Source organism: Triturus cristatus, chromosome 3_1 (assembly GCF_964204655.1).
Source record: "Triturus cristatus chromosome 3_1, aTriCri1.1, whole genome shotgun sequence".
Lineage (NCBI taxonomy): Eukaryota > Metazoa > Chordata > Amphibia > Caudata > Salamandridae > Triturus > Triturus cristatus.
Window position 1 is genome coordinate 278,006,301 of NC_140583.1, and position 24,722 is coordinate 278,031,022.

The 24,722-nt window shown below is 44.0% G+C and overlaps 1 protein-coding gene across 1 annotated transcript in view; it reads right to left on the minus strand.

Moving 5' to 3' along the window:
• The window catches only part of CCDC33 (coiled-coil domain containing 33), a 1,193,032-nt gene that overhangs the window by 273,457 nt on the left and 894,853 nt on the right, over positions 1-24,722 (minus strand). The window contains exon 15 of the mRNA XM_085643888.1: positions 18,387-18,438. Coding sequence (XP_085500014.1) covers positions 18,387-18,438 — 52 coding nt within the window. The remainder of the gene's footprint in view (positions 1-18,386; positions 18,439-24,722) is intronic.

Consider the following 24,722-nt stretch of genomic DNA (forward strand, 5'->3'; position numbering starts at 1 on the left):
AACATATTTGTGTATTGTAGTTAAGAAACCCAGAAGACTTGAATGAAAACTGCGTTTGGTAGGAGTTGAAACTTGCAGGCATGGTTAGATCATGGCTCAGGGATGGGCAATATTAGTTGAAGGAGTGTTTTTTTCCGACATTTTTGGGACTTTGGTTTTATTTTAGTTGCGTGTGGTGGTATTAAAAATAGTGTTAACACAGAATTCAGTATTTTACTTGGTCTGTTTACGCAGCTTTTATGTTTTCAGCGAAATGAAGTTGGGTAGCTCAAGATGGCGGCCACGTCAGCACACTCATTAGTAACGGAGTTATAATCCGTCATTGATTATCGTTGACACGGTTTAAAATACACATGCAAGTAGTAGTGGAGAAACACAGAAGATTGGAGTGGAGACAGCGTTCGCTAGCGGTTGAAACCTGCAGGTAAGGTTAGATCATGGCATAGGGAGTGGGTTGTACAGACTGATCGAGTGACTTAGAGCTAAGGTTAATGGGTGGTTTTCTTACTGATTGGTAGGAATTGGGATGGGAATTACTCAGCGATTATCACGGATAGGAGGATATCGAAAACCACAAATGGTGAGAGTTTGGTTCTAGCTAATGGATGCAGCAGCATAGGGCTTTAAGCTGTGTAATTTGATTATAACTTTGTTTGGTGGTTTTGCTTGCAGTTGACAGTAAAAGAATGTTTATCAACTAGCAAAGTGGACAATATTGTTTCCAACTGGAAGATAGGCACACGCATGCCAATACAAACACGCACAATTGCATGAGAGCATCAAATGTTAGTTTCAGTTACTTTCATGGCCACAGGGTGTTATTAGATTTCTACGAATTATTCATTTGTACAAACACTATAACAGTGATAAATGCATGCAATTGGGTATATCTACATGATAGTTGGTATAATCGGGTTATTTATTTCCGCCACCGTGAAAAAAATGGTTTTGAAATGAGTCACTTGCGTAGTAGCATGCTCGCAAACATTGTATAATGTAATGTGATCCTCCCTTGTATAACATGGAATCTATTCAAAAGGACTGTTTCTTTTTTGGTTTTAGGAAAGCTCCTGAAGAAGGAACTTTATTGTCCCGAAATGCATTGAACATGGACTAATCAGGATGATTATATATATTTTGGATTCTGTAATGCAAATTGTACAATTGCAATTTTGTTGATTTGCAACATATCTGGATGATAATTCACGATAGTCAATGAATGTATCAGATGGTATATCAGGCTTTGAAAGCAAATGGTAAATTCATAAAAAATAAAGATTACAAAATGAAGAGAAGTAGTACGTTAACACTATTGTGATTATAAGAGTGACCAGTTATATTTACAGTGCACACAGCATTCAAGTTGATCGGCTTGATGTATTATTGAAGAGTATTGGGTAGAACCACCACCACCGATCCATCAAACTCCATTGATTCATACATTTATCTTTTTGTATGTCTCTTAATAACCAATGCTAATTCTCTGAAGCAAACAAAAAACTAAAAGTTAAGTTTTCCAAAACACATATAATAATAGCAAATAAATAAATACTTCCAGGGGCCTGTAGGCTCAATGGGGATCTGTGGGTACTGGCTCAGTGTTCATGGGGTGGCCCAGATGTTAGAAATGGATGCTACAGGGTTTTAAGTTACATGTATTTACAGCTAGGCCGGCTCCTCCCCTATGGCGGAGGAGCGTCGCACTACTGCTTTTAAGCAGCAGGAAGCAGAAACATAAAATGATAATACCTTGGCGTTATTATCATTTTAGGCTGCTTTGCGAGCAGGTGAGAGGGCGGGACTGCTCTGCTCCTGGAGCAGGGCAGGGTATGAGTGGTTTGCCCACTCCTAAATGCGCTGTGACTGTTTGGTCGGCCCCCTCGGGCATCCCAAGTTAGTCATGCGCACTTTCCTCGCCCACCCCTACAGCCCCTGGCAGAGCGCCGTGTTACATCGCTCACAGCATTCACAACACTGCATTGCAGCGTTGGATTGGCCTTGGGGAGGGAGCCTGGCAGCCTGCTTCCTTTTCCTGTCAGAGACGGAGGCAGGAGAGCAGGAAAGACACAGGACCCAGCCCCAAGGTACCCCTGCACCCACCCCGCCACCCGTGAGCCATGCGGGCCACCACTGATTTAGAGGGAGCAGATTCCGGTGAGGAGTGATTCATATTCTCTCGCTCTGAGGATTCCATTGAAGCATGGTGTGTGATGTTACTTGTGAGCTGTGGTCGGTAGCAGGCAGTGTTAGCCTATCTGATATTTTAATGAAGATAACTAAGTATACTGTAAGTTTGGTGAGTGTCTTGCCGGAGTTTTACCCAGTTGTATCCAAATTACCCAGTTGTTGAATATGCTTTTGTGAAAACTTTGCAGTTTGGCTCATGGACTCCTCTCTGCAGAAGGTCCATACTACCAGAGAGTCTTAGGGCTTCAGCCGTGATCTACATTCCTCAATCACTTTTGGATAAGGTGAGTGCTTTCCATGAATAAACTGGATGTGAAGAGTGGATGTGAGCTTGACTGGAAAAATATACTACCTTAGTGAATGCTGTTGCATGCATAATCATAATTACTCCATTATGATTTCCGATACAAAACATTTCAGTGCTGGTGTGTTAAACATCAGCTAACACTTCACTGGGAATGAAGTGAGTTCAGCCGAGGAGAGAAATGACGAAGCAGGGCTAGGGAATGTGGACGTTTGGCCTCAGGAAGTGCCATCATTCTAAGCATTCTTATGTCAACACAGAAGAATGCATGTTCTAATGCAGTGGTTCCTAACCTTTTGACTTGTGTGGAGCCTTCACTGAATCGTTTCTGGAATCCAGGGACAACCATTGACTCATTATTAGAAGCTGGGGACCCCCTGGCCAAAGCAAATTCTACGATTTGAATCTCAAAACAATACACAAAAATACAGAAACGATTATACAACAAACAAACAAATACTGAAGTATTTCATTCAATTCACAATCAAATATAAAAGAATCAATATTTTAAGGGGAAGCTTTGCGCTTTTCTAAATTTCTTTTTTAATTCTTAAATGCAAAAAGAAATGACAAACTTTAGCATATCACTTTGTCTTCTTTTGCTCCTAAAAGCTCTCTTTTTGTCAGCACTTAAGCTGAGGCCACCCTTTATCTGTACTATATTCTGTCTGCTCTACTTGCGCAGCTCCAATGAAGGTCTTCGAACACATACACCCACCAATTTAGCCCATAATCCATTCCCAATACTCCAAGTTCCCAAGTTCTAATAGTGCCTAGCTTGAATGTATGATTCTTCATTAGAACAGCTACATCATTGTCGTTATTGGTCCTCCCCAATCCACGTAGTTGATCCTTAGCTCTGTCTTTTTTCTATATTTTGTCCATTCTGCGCAGCGCAAATAAAAAATTTACATTTTCTATTTCTATTTTTTTTTGCAACAATTTTTTTTTTTGCAGTTTAGCAATAACGTGCCACTTTGATACAAAACAGCGCCTCTATGGGCTTGCAACACAAAGGCTACAAAGAAGTCCAGGAGCATGCCAGGTCCGATATATCCAGGTTACAGGGATAAGGATCAGAGCAGCATAGCTTGCCAGTTCCATAGGTCATTGTCCACGCTGCTGCATCTATAATGGTCAGTGTCACTGTACATGGGGTCTCTACTCCAGACCAGGGCTTTAAGTGGGATGAAAAAACTGGAGGGACTCTCAAGGGCCGTGGCCAATGCAATTAAGGACGTGGCTTAAAAACACGTAAGCTAAAGTGCGGCAGACTTGTATTTTACTGTTTCTGTCGTTGCATCCAGATATATGATACAACATGTAACAACAAACCTACAACAAGTCAGGACTATTGGCTGTGTCAATGGTTGTTAGTTGCATGAGATAAATAGGCAGCAACTATGGCTTGTAAATAATATTGAAAACGGTTCCACTTAAAATCGTGGTGACACCACGACAATGTTGCTGCTCCTAAGTTTCAAAATGAGAAGGGAAATCCAGAGAGAAAATGACTCTCTTTAAAGGATTTCCCTTCCCCTACAACGCTCACCTGGCATGACGTCATGCTGTAACTTCTCCACTAGTGAGAAGTGAGCATGCGCATATTGATGTGCCTGCTGTCACTCCAGTCCGGAAAAAAATGGACCGCCTGTGCCAGGGCACAAAACAGAGCCTGATAGAGACCCGTTTCGAGGCCTCCTTTAAAAAACTGGTGGTGCTCAGCACCGGTGAGACCCGGCACACTTAAAGCCCTGCTTCATACGATTTACCACCCTGATATACGAGAAGAGCACAGCAGGAAGGGACATGGCGGCAGGGGAGACATGAGGGGAAAAAAAGAGGTTGCGGGAGGGACGACAACGGAGGAAACATATCTAGGGTGACCAACCGTCGTAAATTTCACGGACCGTCCGTAATTCGTATTTCACGTCTGTTGTCCGTGATGATCCCATTTACAGACGCCTTTTGTCCGTAATTTTGGCCTTTGGGGAACAGCTCTGTTCCCCTGTGAGAATCCTCAATGCACTGATGGGGCCGCCTTGCACTCCTCTGAGCGCAAGAGCAGCCCCACCCCGCCCATTTTCATTCTGCATGCAGCTGATTGCCACATACAGAATGACAATAAGCCAGTCTGGCTGGTAAAGCATGTTATGGGCCTCCTCCAGCCTCGGGCACCCTGTCAGGAGGAAGAAATGTACGAAAACACCCATGCTGCTACAAGAGAATCCAGTTCATCAAAATAAGGTGTTAAGAAAAAAAAGGGTTATAGTTCTGTTGTGATTCGATTTAGATGCCCGTACATAGGTTTCCTTGAATCATGTCCTTATATCGGCACAATTCGCATTGCTCTTATTTAGGCATAGAATCCCAGTCCTTATTTAGGCATTAGCCATGCTATCCAAATACAGGCATGGTCACCTACATCCGTCCATCCCAACGTCACAACAAGTTCTTAGAAACCAGAACCTTAAGCCATCGGGACTTTCCCTAGCTAGGATTATTGATTTCTCCAATAACTCATCTATTATGAATGAACTACTATTCCTTAGGGGTTCATTCATGATGTCTTCCTCTGCCCGAATTTACGTCAATGCTAGCATTCCTAAGTACCTTCCAGGTATAAATATACCTTCCCTTACCATGGCAAACCACGGCTCGGCAATGCTCAGCTCGATACGGCTCGCCACGGCAAGTTCGGAAGGAATTTGAGTCCCCGCCTGACGCACTGACCAGACGCTGTCATCCCTGCTCGCAGAGAATCCAGCTTCCACTGTTCTGACTCCTTTCGCGGGGTGTTGGAGTTTGAGATTCGGAAAGAGATTCCCACCTCTCTCATTCTAAGGTATGGAGCTGACTAAAACCTAGAGGGACTCTTGGCATATAAACTTAGTATATACCATACTATAGAAAACAGCACCTACTTCTTACCTTGTACTACACTTAGGTACACTGGGGTAGAACTATTTAGAAGCATCAGACGAGTATTCACTTTTTAGCCTGTGTTATTTATGTATGTATATATGAATATATGTCATAGCTAAAAGACATTGCTATTGCAGTATTATTTCTTCTTACTGCTTACGCTGTGCGTATTATATCTTGCATACTGTCTAATGATTGTAACAGCTCATATGTCTTACACGAGAAACAAGACTGTTCAATAAATCCTGTTATTGAAACGCCCTTCTATCTATTTCTGTGAAACTCTGAAGAAACTAAGCATGCACGATTGACTGAGTGAAACTGTTATCTATTGTTTCCACGATTCTGAGACACGTTCCGATTCTAAGGGAAACAAAGTTGTCATGTTTATGCGGTTGTCAGAAACTACTTCCTTCTTGTTTATTCGAGAAGTTTCTAGTGACCTCAGAGTTAGCTGGTACACAAGTTATTAAGTTTAATGTACACGATCGAGGCATACTGACCTTAGTCCTATGCAAAAACTATAGTGTATATTATTCCAATGCGCAGAGCCTGTAAGGGAAATAGGAACTACACTACAGTTCGTTCACAGTCTCATCATTTTAGAACTGACACATTTTCAATATTATATTTAACGAAGCCATGGGTGCTTCTTTTTTATTTTATGCAACTAACAACCATTGACAAAGCCTATAGTTCTGGCTTGTTGTAGGTGTAAAACAAGAAATAAGTACGAAGTTCCTCAGTGGATCACAGAACACAGTAAGAGAGTTTGTGATACCACGTTGTAGGTGTAACATTACTTTCTGTATTTTATATCTGAATGCAATGACAGAAGCAGCAAAATACCAGTCGGGCGGCACACTATGCTAAGCACAGATTTTTAGCTTAGGTGTTTTAAGCTATGCCCTTAATTACATCGAACACCCCCTATGGAGAGACCCTCCTAGTTTTGTCATCCCACTTAAAGCCCTGGAAACAACACCATGACACAGTCACCTCAAGTCCTGGCACTGTGCATCATGCATGACTCATGACTTCCAAGGTTTCTGATTAAGTGCAGGGGCATCTTCAATCCCTCCCTTTGCTTTAGGAACTACAGGGAGGGGTGAGTTCCTGATGGGTCTCTTCTGTCTGCAACTCTGCAAACGAAGGCTCAGCTCATAATTAATGTGAAAAGGTGGGTGAGGGAGTAAGTGAAGGGATGGGTGGATGGTTGGATGGATGGATTAGTGAAAGGTTAAATGGATGAATGAAAGGGTGAATGGATGGATAATGAGAGAAAGGATGAGTAGATGGATGAGTGAAATGATGGATGCATGGATTGATTAATTGATAAGTGAAAGGGTGGATGGATGGGCAGAAGAGTCAAAGGGTGGATGTAAGGATGGATGAGTGAGTGAAAGGGAGGATACATGGGCAAAAGGTTGGATAGACGAGTGAAGGAGTGAAAGGGTGGATGAATGGGAGAAAAGATTAATGGATGATTGAAAGGATGGATGAGTGATAGGGTCAATGGATGGATTCATGAGTGAATGAGTAGATGGATGGTTGGGTCGATGGATGGATGGAAGGATGGATGGCTAAGTGAAAGGGTCGATGGAAAAAGAAAGGGAGAGTGGATGTGTGGATGACTGAAAGGGTGAATGTGTGGAAGGATGAGTGGCTGGGTGGATGGGTGAGTAAGGGAAACAGTGGCTGTATGGGTGAAAGGGTAAAAGGCTAAATGGATGAGTGAATGGATGGATAAGTGGAAGAGTGGATGGATGAGTGTGCGGATAGATAGATTTTGACCCCCTGTCCTGAATTTTTGTCCTGGATTTTGACCCTTTGTCCTGAATTTTTACACTCACCATCCTGAATTTGCACCCATGCCAGTTGGTCACCCTAAACATATCATAATATGTACACTTCCAAACAATGATAATGGCATGTGTGGTAACCAAAATCAGTGGATTGTCTCATGGTCTGCAGTGTTGTACGGTCGGGTTGCAGGCCTAAGCTTTATGTCTAATGCCAGGTAGGGAGCTCAAGTGGGAAAAGTCGCCATTTCTGCCATGAAGGGGCCCCAGATGGGTTCCAATATATGGGACTGGTCACTCATTTTGGTCATTCAACAAGCCGTTTGGTTTGTGAGGGGAGATTGGGCTGTCACCAATGGCGGAGAATACAAAGTTTAGCTGTGGCAAGCGGAGTGGCAACTGCGGTCGTGGGAAGTCATGTCAGGCAGTTGAGAAAAGTAGTGAAGGAAGCATATGCGATGGGGAGATCTGAAGGGTGCTAGGTCGCCACAAGTGAGCCCAAAGAAGCGTTCAGTAGGGGGCAATGGCTAGACAGGTCCAAAAAACGTAGTATACATCACAGCGGGCTGTATCGCACTGCCAGCACTTATTGTACGGTAGGAGGCGCACCCTGTAGAGTTTCCCAGGAGTCCAGTACCATTCATGCAGGATTTCAAAGTGGAGAAATTTCAGACAGTATTCTCTTAGGGCCCTATCATGATCTAAAAGGAGCGACACCCAGTCTTTTGAGGAGTACTCTTTGCCTGAAAGAGGCTGGCAGAGGAGTCTAGTAGCCAAGAGAGATGGAAGGAAGTGCTTTCCTGCATGAAGACTGGACCCTAAGCTTTTGTAGCTGGAGAAGACCTGGTGGTATTGTAGTATAGGACACAGAGGACGTTCCAGCAGTTGGAAGCAATTGAGCCAGTAGATGGTAGAGTCAGAGGTCCTCTGGGCGAACCTCAAATTCCGTTTGTGTTTGGGCAAGTGTTTGAGTTCACTGGCTGCCAAGACTTGGCCGAGACACTGGATGCCATGGTTTTACCAGGTCATCTAATGGAACAGGTGATGGCCAACGTGGAGGGCAGGGTTATGTCAGAGGGGAGCGTTTTGATGTAGGTAGGGGGATATTCCCAGCAGCCAGTGTGCCTCCTGCCATTCCCACACCGTTACTGACAATATCGGGTTGGAGGCCACTCTCAGGCCCCTGGCTGAGAGGTATGGGAGTAGTAGTGCGGTCCCCAGTGAGAGAAGGCTGCATTCAGATGAGCCCAAATCGGGGTCTCTCTATCGGAGAGTAGGTGGGCGCGACCAGGGAGAGAAAGAAAGCCAGAATTAGGGAGGCAAGATGGGGAAGCCTGAGGCCACAGCTGATGTGTTGGCCCAGAGTCAGGAGGGTCGGATGCACAGTTAATGCCTGATCCAGATGTAGGACCGTATGTCAGCTTGAATTCATGCTATCAGAGTTTTAGGCCCCTGAAGGGGTAGCATGCAAAAAATGTAGTGAAACCAGTGGGCTGTGATCCTTTATATAATTTGTACTCTCCGCAAGAGGGACAAATTAATGTGAGACCATTTCAGAAAAAGTTGTCAGGTGCGTCCAACAGGGAAGAAGGTTGTCATCCAGCCATATGTGTCAAGGCCTGTATTGAATCAGATGCCCAAACAGCCGAGCCCACGCAGTACCCAGTTCATATTATATTAGGGGTTTCACTCCGCGGAATTCTGCAGAGTTACAAGAAAACTCTGTGAGATTCCGCAGAGCTCTGCAAATGGGTGGAAATCAGCACCTGCTCGGCTGCCATAGTAACGAAGGTAAGTCAGTTGGCTCTTTGCGTGGTCTAATTGTGCTCTCAGGACAGGCATAGATATGGGTCGCCGTATTGCAGGCCTTGAGGGTGCGCACCTCTCTTTGCAGAGAGGCGACATCCGAGCAAGTCTTGTGCTTAGCTGGCACTAAATCCCAAATCATCCGTCGCCTAAGTATCGCTTTACAATGTTCCCAGAGAACTCTCTTGGAGTCATTGGGCCCTCATGGTCTGTAAAATAAGTACAGAGATGCCGGCAGAGTAGTTCCTTACTTTTCGGGTCTCAGTACAAGAATGCTCTCATTCCCCACCAGATCGGGGTGGGTGCCCGAGTCCAAACCAAGGCAGACCAGGCAAAGGTGAGTTATGGCCACCTCTAGTATATCACATCATACCACTTGGGGGAGTAAGGTCCCCTGCAGCAAGAAGTAGTCGATACAGGACTGAGTCCCATGAGAGCATGAGAGGAAGGTATAGTCACTCTCAGATGGGTGGAGTAAGCGCCATACAGCAAAAAGGGCCTGGTTTATGAGAGGGTCACTGAGCAAAGCTGTGTCCAATCCATGCTGAGTGTCTATCTGTCAAGACCGGTCTAGAGTCGGGTCTGGGACTAAGTTCCATCCACCTCCAAGCAAAACCGGTATCCTCCCAAACTTCAGTAGGAGCTGTGACAGGCGAGCAAGGAGGTGAGTTTTGTCGGGAACAGGGTCATAGATGGATCCCACAATGACAGAACGTTGTAGTATTAGCAACTTCACAAACACCCACTTGCCCTCCTCATCCATCCATGTCCAGAGAACCTGGAAAGCCAGTGTAAGTATTGCTACTCCTCACTCCTTGGAGCACCCTGTTGGAGTGGAAGTATGCTCAGTATTATTACTCGAGCTGCTACAACTGGCAACTTTGCCTACTCAGTTGCACCCCAGCTTAGTGGATTCCTCAGAGTAAAGTCGAGTCTCCTGTAACAGGGCTATGTCTGTCTGCTTGGTGCGTAGTTAGTGCAGTATTTTATTGCACTTGATGTAGGGGTTTAGATCACTGAAGTTCAGAAGCACAATCATCACGGTTGCAGACATGGCGAGGAAGTCAAGAGTCACAGATGATGGCGTACCTCCACCAAGGGCTTATTTGAATGAGGCCAATGGAATAGAAAAGCAGGGAGAGGTTGGAGGGGGGTATGGGGGAAGGGGTTGGTAGGGGAAAAACTGTAACCTAGGGGCGCATGATGGACCTAACTGCTTTCTGCCGTGGGCCTGAAGCTGTGCCTTGCGGACCAGGTCGACACCCGTCCCGCCCTCCAGGCAGAGGTTAGTGGGGGTATTTCTTAAGGTGATAACAAGTGGAAGGGAAGAGGATGAGGTGTGGTGGGAGGGGTATGTAGCCTGGTCACAGGGATCTGGGAATTATGCAGAATGCCACGAGGGGGCCCATAAGGGGGTAGGAGTGCAGGAGAGGCCACTGAGGCACTCTCCCTGGCACCCAGCATGGTCCCCAAGGAGTGAAGGTAGTGGGGGCCTCTTTCTCCCGCAGGTATAAGAGCTAGAGTAAGGGAGAGTGGACAGAGATGACATATAGGCAGGAGGGGGGGGGGAAAGAAATGACGGAATAAGCTCACCTAGAGGGTGTGCGATCCCAGGAGAAGGGATGGGAAGGCAATCCCACCACCCTGATGTTGTGAGCAATCAATCTTAATCAAGCATATGAGACGAAACAATGTATACAATAGAGATATAAGTAAAACAAACAGACAAAAGGATACCATCAGGTTTCCATGTTTTCTCCACTAGTATCAGCTGGCTGTTTCACCGGGGAGTGTGATTTGTCTCCGTCCTTGTGAAATGCCTCCATTACCCGATAAGTTCAGCCCTGTCCGACCGATTATCTTCTGTTTCCAGGAAGTGAACAACTCAGCTTGGACGGTACCATCCCTGGAGGCTGGCATGGCCGTTTCTATGTAGAAGTCATCCAATGAGTCCAGGAATGCTTCCAGGTTGCTGGGGTCAGAGAATTCCCTCATATGTCACCTTCATCCTTGTCAGGTCTAATTGTCCATATTTTAAGTCTCAGGCACATCCTGGGACAAAGCGCCAAGAACTTCTTCAATTAGACATTCATCGCTGCTGCATAATCCATTGTGAATAAGATCCTATCGTCCTAGCACTGTTTTAGCTACCTGTAGATTCACCCACGTATGTTCAAGGCGCATTGCACAGACGCTAATCGGACGAGGGGTGTTTGTGTTTGGAGCTTGGCGGGAAATGATTATGCCGTTGGGGACCTCATACATCTGAAAATTATCCCTCCATGCTCTGTCTTCCAAATCGGTCACTTTACTGTGCAGGAGCTCTATGTCCAATCAGGAAGATAGTCATGCTGAGCGTCCACAGTATACAGCCAATTGCCCACCCTATCCAGCTGTGTGTGGATCGACTATGTGTCTTGGTGGATTGACGTAGCCTCCGGAGTGAAGCCGGACATTTTAGTGTCCATTGCTGTGAAGTAAGATCCAATAGACGAGATCTCTTTGAGTAGTACCTCCATGTCTGCCTCTCAAGGTTTCTATACCACAGGAGGTGCCGCTTTCGAAGATTTGGAAGCATTTGGCCGCTTCTGAGAAGAGCAGTTGGCGTGCCGGTTGCTGATGGAACGACATGCAGGAGGAGGGTTAGGTGCCACTCTAGCACAAGAGTATCAGGGTTCGGGCACCACCACGGGTCACCAGGCAGACAGATGACAGGAGAGGGGGCAACAGGTCCCCCACATAGAAGTGACATAACATCACAAGGGGATCTTCCTGAGGTGAGGGGGATAGATGGGCAGAGGTCAAGACTCTCCAGGAGCAGAGGGAACAAGCACTGGCTAAGCAGGCTACCTCAGGCCAGGGTGGCAACTCTTCTGGCACAAATGATGGCTAGGGCGCACTACATGATGCCCACATCAACAGTGGGTAATAAGAAGTGGCTCCAAGACACAAAAGTGGCTACCATGGGAGGCTGGCAGGTTCCATACCCCAAGGACAGGAAGCGTGGAAAGTCAATGGAACGTAGGCCCCTTCTACGCGGCAGTCTTGGCCGGTGCTAAGGTATGGAGCCCCCAGCGCCGGGCAGACGATGCAGGAACCCAACAGGGCGCGGAGGAAGCACGGGGAGCGGCCAACTTAGAGCGCTCCAAGCTCTGCCTCCCATTTTATATTTCCAAGGGGAAATTGAGTTTATTAGGTGGCAGGAAGACATTTAGGCAACATGGTTGCTATTTCTTTTTTACTTATGTTTTTATCGTAAGCAAATTCCTTTCTTATTTTAAGTTCATTGTCACCCTTCTGTGTTCTGTCGCTTGCGTATTTGATTGTACATGTCCATCTTCTTTGGGGAGAAGCTTACTCTGTCAGCTTGATTTACTCAACCCACACGAGGAGAGACGAGGATGGCTTTACACGTGCTGTCAAAGGTTTCACCGCCTGGAATGGCCTGCTGGTTGTACATCTTTACCCCTTCTTGAGCTTGAGCGGAAGATACACAAAGGAACAGCTAGACGTGTTGGGTGGTTTTCAATACAGACTGCATTTCTGGACACCTTTGGTAGCAGATTCGTTCACTCCAGACTCCGCAGCCGCCCTCCGTATGTGAATCCCCAGGAGGCTACGAGCCTGCCGCCTTCACGGAAAGTAATAGCAGAAATTTGGTTATAAAAACTCATAACCTAAACTGCGATTAAATATCTTTCGCTCTAAATATTTTTCCTGCGGCAGCAGGAGCTCTTTAAAAATGTATGGGGCGAGCGGGGACTGAAAAGCTGTGTCAGTGCGATCCAGGAGAGAATCAGATCGCATCGATTCCCCTGCGGAGAGAAAGGCGGCTGCCCCTGCTCAAAGACAAACTCGATTTAACTTGGGGCTGGTGTTTCGCTGTGCTGAAGCGACAACTGAGCAGTGTCAGTGTATGTGTGTAAAGTGCATGCACACTGTATGCAAGCATCATGTGCAGTTGTGATCGCATTTACTCAACTGGTAGACAAGCCTGGATTTTACATTCGCGCGTTTAAATCGCATCCGGACCTGAGAATAAGCAAGTTTAAATAAGCACTGGCAAAAACAATAGATTTTGCATTGGCAAGCATGCAAATTCTGCATTTATTGTTTTGCGAACTCAAGCAATGTGGTCTGACCAGTACCCCATACTGTAAGCTGTGGAAGGCAGAAGCAACATGTGAATGACATTTGAACAGACAAACTGATGAAGAAGGATTAAAGCCCCTGCAAGTGTACTATTCGGCTCAAATGATTTCCCCACAGAGGGGTAGTGGAGCAGTGCTGTGCAAGAGGGTAGGAGGGACACAGCGACTATCCCCAGTGCTTAGGTTGTTAAAGAATAAGTACCAGACCCAAAGCTTCGCTCCGCAGTCTGATGCCAGCACTCACAACGGTCAGGGCGAGGAATGCAACGGTGGCATCGTTGTCATTGCACCTTGCGTCTCTTCAATCCACCACCAGACACTGCCTGCCTCTTTATCTTGCTCTTGTAGGCTCTTTTTCCAATTTACTTACTCTCTTTGTCACCATTTTTCCATATTTCTCTTCCTCCTCCTTTCTCACTTCTGTTTTTTTCTTTCTCTTGCTCTGGGTCAAAATTTGATGAGGAAAAATAACTTCTGGTTTCCCAAAAATGAGTGACCTGTTGGCCTCGCCTACAACCACCAACTTTAATTAAGCACTGACTATCCACTGGCTCTCCATGGGTGCTCCTTTAGAAATGCCTGAGGGCACTCGGGAGACCAAGATATGGCCCAATCATCCAGGCCCATCTTCCAAAGAGTGCATGGGGATCCCATTTAGGGTTGCACTGGCAACGTTTAGGCTCAAATTTACTGGTTGGCCCTCAGGTACTACGCAGGGGCCTCTAGAGAGAGTTTGGGGGCCCAGGTCAAATTCTCATGGGGATGGTGCTTGAAGAGCCAGCCTGGTGGTTAAACATGATGTTGCGAACTTTCAGCTAGGAAAATGTTTGTCTAGCCTTGCATTGATATGGATGTTCAATTTACATGATATAAATAGTTTGAAGTGTGTCAATATCAAGAACTTTTGCTTATGTGTATTTCGGAAAATAAATACTGTCCTGGAATGTTTAATTCTCAAATTCAAGTTTAGTGGTCTCAGGCTACTTCGCTGTGCCGATGCTAGGATGGAATGCAGCATGGGGTTGGTTTAGGGCATTTGCCCAGATATCATCCCCACTTCACCATTGTGGGACCATCGCCTATGATTTCATCTTGCAGCACAATACTAACAGCTTGAATCCTAGTTTTAGTTAAATCCTTTTTTTTAAAAAAAAGATACTTAAAAAACAGAAAGGCATAAACCATATATGCCGATGTGCAGAATGTATTATGCATTTCTACTCATTCTTGAGGGAGAGGAGGCACATCATGACCCACTAGAGGCTTCACCTGGGCCATATGTACCTGTCACTTGGTGGCAAGACATAGCTGTCAACCATGCCATCACTGTTTGTAATTTTTTAGTTCTGTGGGGCACGGCAAGCAAGATTGAGTGGGATCCCTAACATGCCCGTGGACTTCTTGTTTTTTAAAATGTCTATTGCAGGGATGCCATACCCCTGCAGCGTCAAAAGAGGAAGCCTTCGCCTGTATAGGCCCTCCTCCTTATGCAGGCACAACTAAGAGAAGGAAGATAGGAGTAGCTGGTTACTACTTTGATGCCCCATACAAATTAAAAACTCTATCTTTATAATCCTGCGAAATTCGAGAACCTTTACTCTTCATGATCTGTTCACCCACTGCTATTCAGGGAAGCCAGTCTCAGTCTCGGGGAAAGCACATAGACGAAGACCTGAAGTCCTCTTCGGGACCTCAGGCTCTGGGCTTTCGGATGTAGGCAGCTTGCCAGACACTGGTACGTCAACGGCTAGCAGCGGAGTCCTAGCTCCACTTATCAGAAGCGAGAATATTCACACTCTCACTAAGTTAGCCCTCTTATTTGCTGCTTTTTCACAAAACACCATCACACTTTCGAAGCACTGATTAAAAAAGTGTACAAAGTTGTGAAGAGCCAAGCTTCACAAGTTTGCACACCCCTGTGTCTTGCTTACAATTCTGAGTTGGGTATCATAGTAGCAGGCCCTTGGGCAATGCAGTGTCGGATTGCCTTGTGGGGTAGAGGACCACTGATACTCCCTGGATCTTGCAAATGGCTATGGAGTAGGGGACTGCATGCAGGCACATCCCTCTCAGTCCAATCTCTAAGTTTGGGGAGGATTTCAATGTTGCATTCTGGCCCTTGGGAAAAGCTTGGTCATTTTCAAACCTCCTTGGACCTAGGTCAGGAGAGGCTTCTCCTGAGAGCGGAGGACCGTCCCACCCTTAAAACAAATACCACAGAGCAGCTAAAAAATAAAATTGTAATAAAGTTCATTTATTACCATTCTATTTTTCAGCAACCTGTTCCCTCCAATCCTGGCGTGTATCTCATGCTGAGAGACATGCAAGGATTAGTGAGTGCAGTTTCCTGGGTATTGAACTACAAAGAGCCAATAACACCCAAGCGAGGAGGACGTTGAGTGACAAGTCAGCAAGGTAAGTGCCTTTTTTAATTATCTTGATGCCAAATGAATGTTGGCCGAGCCACCACCTTTAATGCATGCCAGCCGCCACTGTCCTAGACAGAGGAGGGGCCTGGGGGTGAAGCACATTTTGTTTGCTTAAATCCCACGGCCCACTGTGACAAGCTGGAAAGTAGGCGGAGCATAAGTGGGCGGGCTTAAAGACTAGTCCACTTTTGTATTAAGCAGAAGCTGGCTTCTGTGCAATTTAAAAAAAAATTCTCTGCTCCAGATATTTGCAAATGGGATTCCCAAAATAAACAAAAGAACAAGACACATCTTTATATGCCACACTCTGGCACATTTTTCAGGAGGGCAACGGGGGAATATACAAGCGCCTACGCCTTTGCTTCATCCATTGATTGAAGCATTTGTCTATGTTTATGTCCCCAAATATGAGAGAAACTAGATGGCGCCCCTAGAAAATGTTGCATCCACATCTTTTTTTTTAGTGAATGATTTTTCCATTCTGTTAGCAAACATCAGGGAATTTCTGCCAATTAAAAGGCTTGTTTCCTATTTTTGAAAAGTTCTGCTTGTCACAAGGAAAGTAATGTATATATCTGTAACTCACATTTGTGCATTGGAATGCTTCATTTTTTGTCAAATATCTTTTTATTGCTTTAAAAGATTTTAAGGTACACAAATATGCAAAGAACAACATGGAGACCAAGGAGGCCCCAGAGCTTAATATCAGCCGAACTGTACAGTGTGCTAGTAGATCTTATACAGGTTGTGAACTAGGAATCGGCGATTTACTAAGATTTCTAGTAGAAAACATGCGCCTCCCCCTCCTCCCACCCGAACAAAGGAACATGAGAACAGAAACTAAGGTGTCACGGTCAAAAAGAAAAGAAAAATCTCCATCAGGTAGCTGCAAGAGGTCACTGTCTAGGAGACGGGGACCCTCTCTGTCTTGGACTTTCAATCGACAACTCGTGGGTGCTAGTGGCAGTTCTAGATATGAAAGAGGTGAAGCGCTCATATTCTCGGTCCGCAAGCGAACAGGGGCAGTCCCACGGACAAGTATTCTACCAGGGGGGCCCACACAAAGTCCAATCCCTTGCTGGAGTCTTCTACAATGTCTGCCATTCTCTCCATCGGCAGAGCCCGCCACAGTCTAGCGTGCCATTGTAAGAGGGAAGGGGCCTCTGATTTCTTCCATGCTGCGGGCACTGTCATCTTGGCCGCCCCCAGGCAGAGCCACATTACTGAGCGGTCCCCTTGTGTCTGGTGCTTCAGTGTGGAGTCCCGGATCCCCAGTGTGTATTCTAGCGTGTCTGGAATCGGGTAGCCTGATATCTGTTTAATTTGAGCGAGAACCTCTTTGCATAAAAGTTTGATACGGGGACAGTCCCCCCAGATGTGTCTAAAGTCACCCAGCTGCCCGCACCCCCTCCAGCATCTGTCTGAGGCTTTGGGAAAGATGGTGTGTAGCCTCTGAGGGTGGAGATACCATTCGTACATAATTTTATAGTGGGCCTCCCTTAAGAACATAGAGCGGTTAAACTTGGGAATGTCCCTATAGAGTGAGGCCCAATGTTTCTTCTGGAGTGGGGTGTCTCATAGTGTATCCCAAAACCTTGGGTGTCTCGGGGTGTGTGGGGAGCTTCACGCCTGCAGAAGGGAGTAGAGAAAGGAGCTGGTGCCCTTCGAAGAGGCCCCGGACTGGGCAAATTTCTCAATGGGAAGTAACTCCCTAGTAGCGGCCTCCCGAACCTGCGGTTGCTGAGCCCAATGTTTAAGTTGTAAATAGTGGAATTCCTCAGCAGGTTGGAACTGAAATTCCCTAGAGCACTCCGACAAAGAGAGTAATTTCCCATCTTCGAACAAATGAAAAAGCATAAGGCAATTCCCCTCACGCCAGGCGTCGAATGCCCCTTCCTGCAATGCCAGGGGAAATTCGGGATTGAAGTGTATACGCGTGTATGGGGAAGGAAAGGTGGTGAGGGGCGTGGTTTTGTTCAGAGCGTCCCAGACCCCAAGGGTGGTCACCGTGGATGTGCTGATGTATGCGTTGCGTGACCGATGCTGTTTGTGTTTCCACAAGAGGTCCCAGATCGTTCTCCCTGTTATTTGTGTGTCCATGTGGAGACAGAGCTTTCCCGATTCTTGAAGGGACCATTCCGTGATCACCCTCAGTTGGGCCGCCCTATAATAGCCCAGGAAGTCAGGTAAGGCCAGCCCTCCCTCCTCCCTCGGCCACGTCAGCATTCGGTTGAGAGTCTTGCCCGCTGTCCCTGCCAAATGAACCTGGTGACCATTGTTTTTAGTTCAGAGAAAAGTGACCTGTCCCCGAAAATTGGAAGTCACCGGAAGAGGTACAATAAACGAGGGAGAACATTCATTTTTATAGTGTTTAACCTTCCTATCCACAAGATATAGGCCGTCTGCCATCTGGCAAAGTTCGCTTTAAGTTGGCGCAATAGTGGGGGATAGTTTGCCCTGAAGAGGTGCTCTAGTTTATGGGTGAGTTTTATTCCCAAGTAAGTGATGTCTTTGTGGCCACTCCGAAAGGGGGTCGAGCTCTAAATATCCTGTATAGTTAATGCTTCATTTTTTTAAGGAAAATGCGCTAAACCAGTAAAAAGCCTCAATGGAGGTAAGCTCAGTATGGTTATATGTGCAGCGTTCCAAGAATAAATGTACTGTTTTATGTACTGTAACAAGACGTAGATCGTTGATTGTTTTATCATGATAATAAAAGATACAGATGAGTGGCTACATAAACACACACACATGCTCTATTTCTCTTATCTCAGTGACTTGCCTTGTCTTGGTGATGTTGGACCACATCTCCTTGGAACTGTTCAATTGGATAACTACAAAAAAATGAGATAATCACTTTAGTGTTGGCTATAATTGTAGAAATGCTAACTTGGTGTTTATATAATTCATTTTCAACTTTTTTGTAGAAATGTGCTAGATCGATCAATTCTAACTACAATTACCAAAGAAGAGCATTGACCCCCAACTGAAAACAATACTTTTGGGGTGTTCTGGACTTAGGACTTAGGTTAATGGAAAGAGTTAAAGCATACTGTTTCCATGGGCCACCTCCGTTACCCTGACACCATTACGTTTTCCTGACTATTACACTGCCCTTAATCATTACCCTAGCTTAGCTCTAGAACCTAAATTGTTATAAATGGGAGAAAGTACACCCTGCTGTATATATATTCTAAGGATATTGTCATTCAGGAGTATGATGACCATAGAAGAATGAGGCTGGAGACCGATTTCCTTTATAAGGTTATGGAATTCTGAGTGGCTGGCAATATTCTTATCATTAGCGGCAGGGGGTACTTTATTCCTTATAATATATTGTCAAACAATCAACTTTTCTCCAAACCACTTCAATCCTTAGTGTAGAGCTCTTTCATATGAAAGAGAGCATTTATGCAAACATGGAGAATAAAAATAGAATTTCTAGTGCTCAATCAAACACACCAAAAAAGCAGTTTGTTGGAAAAAGATATTATTATATATCAGTTTAACAAAGGTCAGTTTGGTTTTTTTAACAAAAAAAATGGCCCGGTAGCTCGGAATGTGTATAAATATGCAGAAAGATTCTAACTTTTCTATAATTACAGAAGTAGTACAAACAATAAACATGTTACCATAAATATGAGCTTTCTGCTTGCCACTGTGCAGCTAGAAAAACAAAGCAGAAGGAAAAAAAACATGTTTTGTTTTCGTTTTTTAAACAGCTGCTTTGATTTTACTCTGTAACCCGACCTGCCTTTCCCCTCGGCTACCGACTTGTTTCAGCAGGCATAATGATATCAGAACTCAACTGCAATAACTTATTACAGTTCAGTGGCTACGTCATTTCATATAATAGGTAAATGGGTGCGTCACAAGTCGTCTATTATAAAGAAATTAGAGGCTGGTTTTTAAACAGGGATCGCAGAATCCCATGAATTAATACATATCTAAAAAGATAGCTGTTTAGTCAACGGAATGGCAAGTCTAAATAATGGCCATGATCACTGTAACGGTGCTTGACCAATGTAGTGGGCAAGCACAGTAGGCATGATTCACTAACCTATGAGCTTGCATAAGTTCAATTTAGATGCACAAATGGCTTGAATTAAGAGGGTAAATTAATGTTTGCAATTAACAAAAAGTGAATATGCACTAGTAAGTTGGTTGTCAAACATGTAATTACACACTAGTTTTGTTGTAAAGTTCCTTGTGGGTATATCTTCTCCCGGGTCAGCTTCTGGAAGTTACCAGCAGAAATGCAATGCATAGTTGTTTGATGCACACAAACCTATGAATTTGTTGGCTTTCACAAACTTTCTTCACAACCCATTCTCAGCCTAGTTCTTTAATGTACTCTTTTTGCTGACAGGATGAGATGCTTATTGCTTATTTAGGCCATTTAGGGTTAGAAAGTGCTCCCTGTATGTATGCCTCAGCCTTGCATTAAGGCCCAGATCTATTCACTAAGTGCCACTTCATATTCATTTGCTTCACTTTGCTGCCAAGCTAATATGTTGGATTCTTGACTTTTTGTGTTAAGGATCTGCAAGCAAATAGGCTTTCTTGAAGAGGCAATGCAAATGCTGGCCGTTAGGCATAGGTATCTACTATGCAATGCTTGGCTATATATGCTTTCCACCACTTACAATGGATTCTTTATCTTGCAAGTCATTTTTCTTTCATAATACTCTTATTTGAGGGTACAACTTAAATCTGCTAAAGCAATCCGTCACCAAAGAGGCTCACTACAACTTTCAATAATATTGTAGCCCAAGATGTAGACCTTTTATGGGATTTTCTTTCTAGGGCACATAGAAGCAACTCACACAACTATTATCAAATTTCCCCTAACAAAAATTGTGTCTATAATCTTTGCCAATGCTAGTTTTACATAGTGAGGTTCATCCACTTGATTTAAAAAAATATATATATTATATACCAATTTTTAACAAACATTATGAAAAGCCCAGAATTTCTAGGAAGCAGGTCTTTATGTTTTTGAGTGGCGGAAAAATTCAATTATTAATAAAAGCAAAAAATTAATTTGAGTAACCCTCACTGTATATGGGTTTATCACTCACATTTTGTCCATGAAAACCAAAAATTAATAAACTACATTAATTTAACGCGCGGTAGATGATAAATTAGCAATGACAGCCGAAGCATGCCACACAGCAGCAATATGACAGATATTGCTTCTTAGCAGTTATAAAATGGATATTGTTAACAGAATCAATAACAAGACGTACAATGTTTTTTTACTCAGAGGATATCTCTGCACCCAAAAGGAGATCCCCGGGTATATTTAATTCAGGACACAAATTGGTGCCAATAACAATTTGATAACTTTTAATTAGAAATGAATTGCACCTTTTCACAGTCAGGGGATTTGAGATCTGGATCAGCGCTGGCAGAATGAAAGAGGAAAAATAAATGTTGAGAGGGAAAGGAGTATAGCGTGAAAGAGCGTGAACACAGCAACTACATAATGCTAAGAGCAGGGCAGCTGTGCCAAACACATGCCAACAGCGCTAAAACAGAGTGAATGAGTGAATATTTAATGAGACAGATTATTTTTGTATTTATTTTAAATCAAAGAACCCAGGACATCCCTTAACAGGAACCAAGAGAAGGGATTAGCTGTTCAGGTGGTTTACTTGAAAGGCGGGAGCCGCTGTATAGAGACTGTTACAGTATTCGAGTCTGGAATTTGACAGCTGCTCCCACTGCCAAGGCCGTGTGAGTGATACATAAGAAATGCAATATAGACCAGCAGTCCCACAGCAGCTCTAGCGTGCTGAGACTGCATCTCAATGTTTCCACCAGCCTGCCTACAGCAACACTGCAGTTCTAAGGACACAATGACATCTCAATGTTTCTAAGAGTGTGTCCACAGCAACTCTGCTGTGCTAAGAACACGATGAGGGCATCTCAATGTTTCTACCAGCCTGCCTACAGCAACTCCACAGTGGTAGCAAACACAATGACATTTCATGGTTTCTACTGGCCCTACCTGCAGCATCTCTGCAGTGCTAAGAACACGATAGCATCTCAACGTTTCTACCAGCTTATCAACTACATCTCTGCAGTGCTAAGAACACGGTGACATCTCTATGTTTCTATCAGCCTGTCAACTACATCTCTGCAGTGCTAAGAACACGGTGACATCTCAATGTTTCTAGCAGCCTGTCAACTACATCTCTGCAGTGCTAAGAACACGAAAGCATCTCAACGTATCTATCAGTCTACCAACTACATCTCTGCAGTGCTAAGAGCAAGATAGCATCTCAATGTTTCTATCAGCCTGCCTACAGCAACTCTGCAGTGCTAAGAACACAATGACATCTCAATGTTTCTAAGAGTGTGTCCACAGCAACTCTGCAGTACTAAGAACACGATGAGGGCATCTCAATTTCTACCAGCCTGCCTACAGCATCTCCTCAGTGCTAAGAGCATGGTAGCATCTCAAGGTTTCTACCAGACTTCAAGGCTGCGGTGCAAGCCCTAGTGATCTCTAAGCTAAATTATGGAAGCTCAACCCTCTGCTGCCTTCCCATATCTAACACAGCTCCACTAAGGGCCTCTCTCAATTCTGCTGCAAGTTTCTTCACAGTTTCTATACAAAACAATCATATCACGCTTGAGCAGAAATCAAAAAATTGGCTCCCGTATGAAGCAAGAATACAACTAAAAATTGCATGCATGACACAACAAAGCTTTACAGTTCAACACCCTGATTTACCTAGAACAAATACTTGAGCTCTCTGGTGGCTCTAGATCCTCTAGTGGTGCCAGCACCTTCCTGCTCAAGCCGCAGAAATTCCAAATAAAGAAAATTTACAATCAAGTATTCCCGGGTTTTGCACCGAGAATCTGGAATTCTCTGCCCCCCGAAATCAGACTGAATCATTCGACTGCTTCCTCCAAAATGGAAGTTAAAGCGATACTGATGAAGACATTTCTGGCCTTGATAGCCCGCCTTCCAGACACTCTAGGAGACGCTTGTTTATATTTGACTGTTATGATTGTATGCTAATCTGTTGGTTTACTGTTACTACTTCCTGTACCTTTCATGATTGCCAAATTGTAAAGCACTCCGATTTCCCCAGGGGTAATTTTCGCGCTATATAAATCTTTAAAACTAAATAAAAAATGTAAATATGGCTTGCTGCATTTCCATGTGGTCATACTGGCAGTACCTTCAGAATTATGAATCACCATGGTTCTGATGCTAAGAAACTTCTCCTTCAGCTCTAACAGCATGTTTATATCATCAAAATGGTTTAATACATGTCGAGAAGACGCACACGGTACTAGTAGCATGGCCAGAGCATCTCCATGGTTCTGACTGAGCGAGCTAACAACATCTCTAACGCAACAAAAATTACCATTGCATATTCATCTTTCCAACAGCGCGTGTCAAAAGAATCTTCATGATTCCACAATATGTCAACAACATTGCTATTATTTAGACAAAATGCCAACACCTTTTGTACGGTTCTGCCAGAGCCCGTGCACCGCCCATCCACCAAAGGATGAGCACATTCTGACTACATTTCCATGGTTTTGAGAAATACTCGCCACTGTATTGCCATAGTTTGAATGTGCGTGGTCAGTGCACCTCCACAGTTCTCCAAGGGTATACATGGACCTGAGAGAGCATGACCACAGCAAGTCCATGTTTCTAAAAAAGCATAGCAATAGCATGTCTATTGTTGTGGCAAACCATACACGTAAATAATGAGTTAGTGTAGAACCACATATATATTACAATTATGGTGCCTCCACCAATAGATATCATTTTGATACCTTTTTTAATGAATATCCACATTTACTTGTGATAATCATGTTCTCACATAATCCACTGTGTAGCTACACATGTTTCACTTTAGCACCAAGGCCTTATGTTTTTCCCAAGGCTTTTCTCATGTTACCTGTGTCTAATATATAGTTAATGGTGGGTCTGATAATATGTAATGAGTTGCATATGCGAATGATATTGCACATCAGCCAGCGGTGAGTGTCGTGTCCGCCCTGAGGAAGCAGGTATTAGTGGAATGAACCTGGCAGCAGCAGTCTAATGATTCATTCGGAAAACAACAGCCAAAGTTTAGTCCTTTGACGCGGATGTCCAAACCGGGCGGGTGGCTCTGGTTAAGAGAACGCTTTCTCTCTGCCCCTCAATCTATAACACCCATGAGAGATTCTAGAAGTCCTTTCTGACATCGTTCCCTACAAATGTCCCGTTTTAAGAAAACCTTTTTCTGATTATATTCATATGTACACTTTCAATGTGGATATAAGTAACTTTGAGACAAAGGCATGAATGCATCATGCAAATAGCTAAAAGGAAAATTAGAAAGACAAAAAACGAATCTTGCTCAGCTTAACAGCCAATCCTCTATTGCTTTTCTAGTGTATTTTGGTTTCAAATTATTTGAAAAATAGCTTTAATAAATGTAACGCTGTGCTTAGTAGGTAAAAGGGCTGTATAAATTACTGAATATATTAACAGCTACTCGAAAGACGATAGAAGCCTTGTCACAGATTTCAGAATATAATATTAAAAAACACTGAAAGTCACATTAACAGTGAACTGGTTTCAAGCTAAACACACAACGTTCGAAAAACTACCAACAAGGAGCCTATCCAAGCTTAAATCCTCACTATGCATTTGTTATATTACACATGAGGTGACAAGTGGCATCACTGATATCACATGACAATGGGATATTCAAAAGTGAGAATAAAATAATCGTTGAATACCTGTGAAGCGTGTTAAACTCTTTTTTTCTAAACTAGCGGATAATACAGCCACAATGTGACTGAACAATAATACAAGTTATGACCACTCAATTAGTGTTCAATCTCTAACTCCACCCTCCCCAGGTCCTTCTCAAATGTTTGCTGCCACAATTCTTGAGGATTGTCTTTTTATGGACAGAAATAAAGGCAAATCAAAAAAAATAATTTCCTATACATATTATTTCCTATGCGAATTATGCTTTACCTTGAACCATGTAGTCTATTCATGAGTAGGGCGCTATTGTAAGAATATATAAAGATACAGTGTTTACGATATGTCATGTTTAGTTAATACCTAATGGTACATGATCCT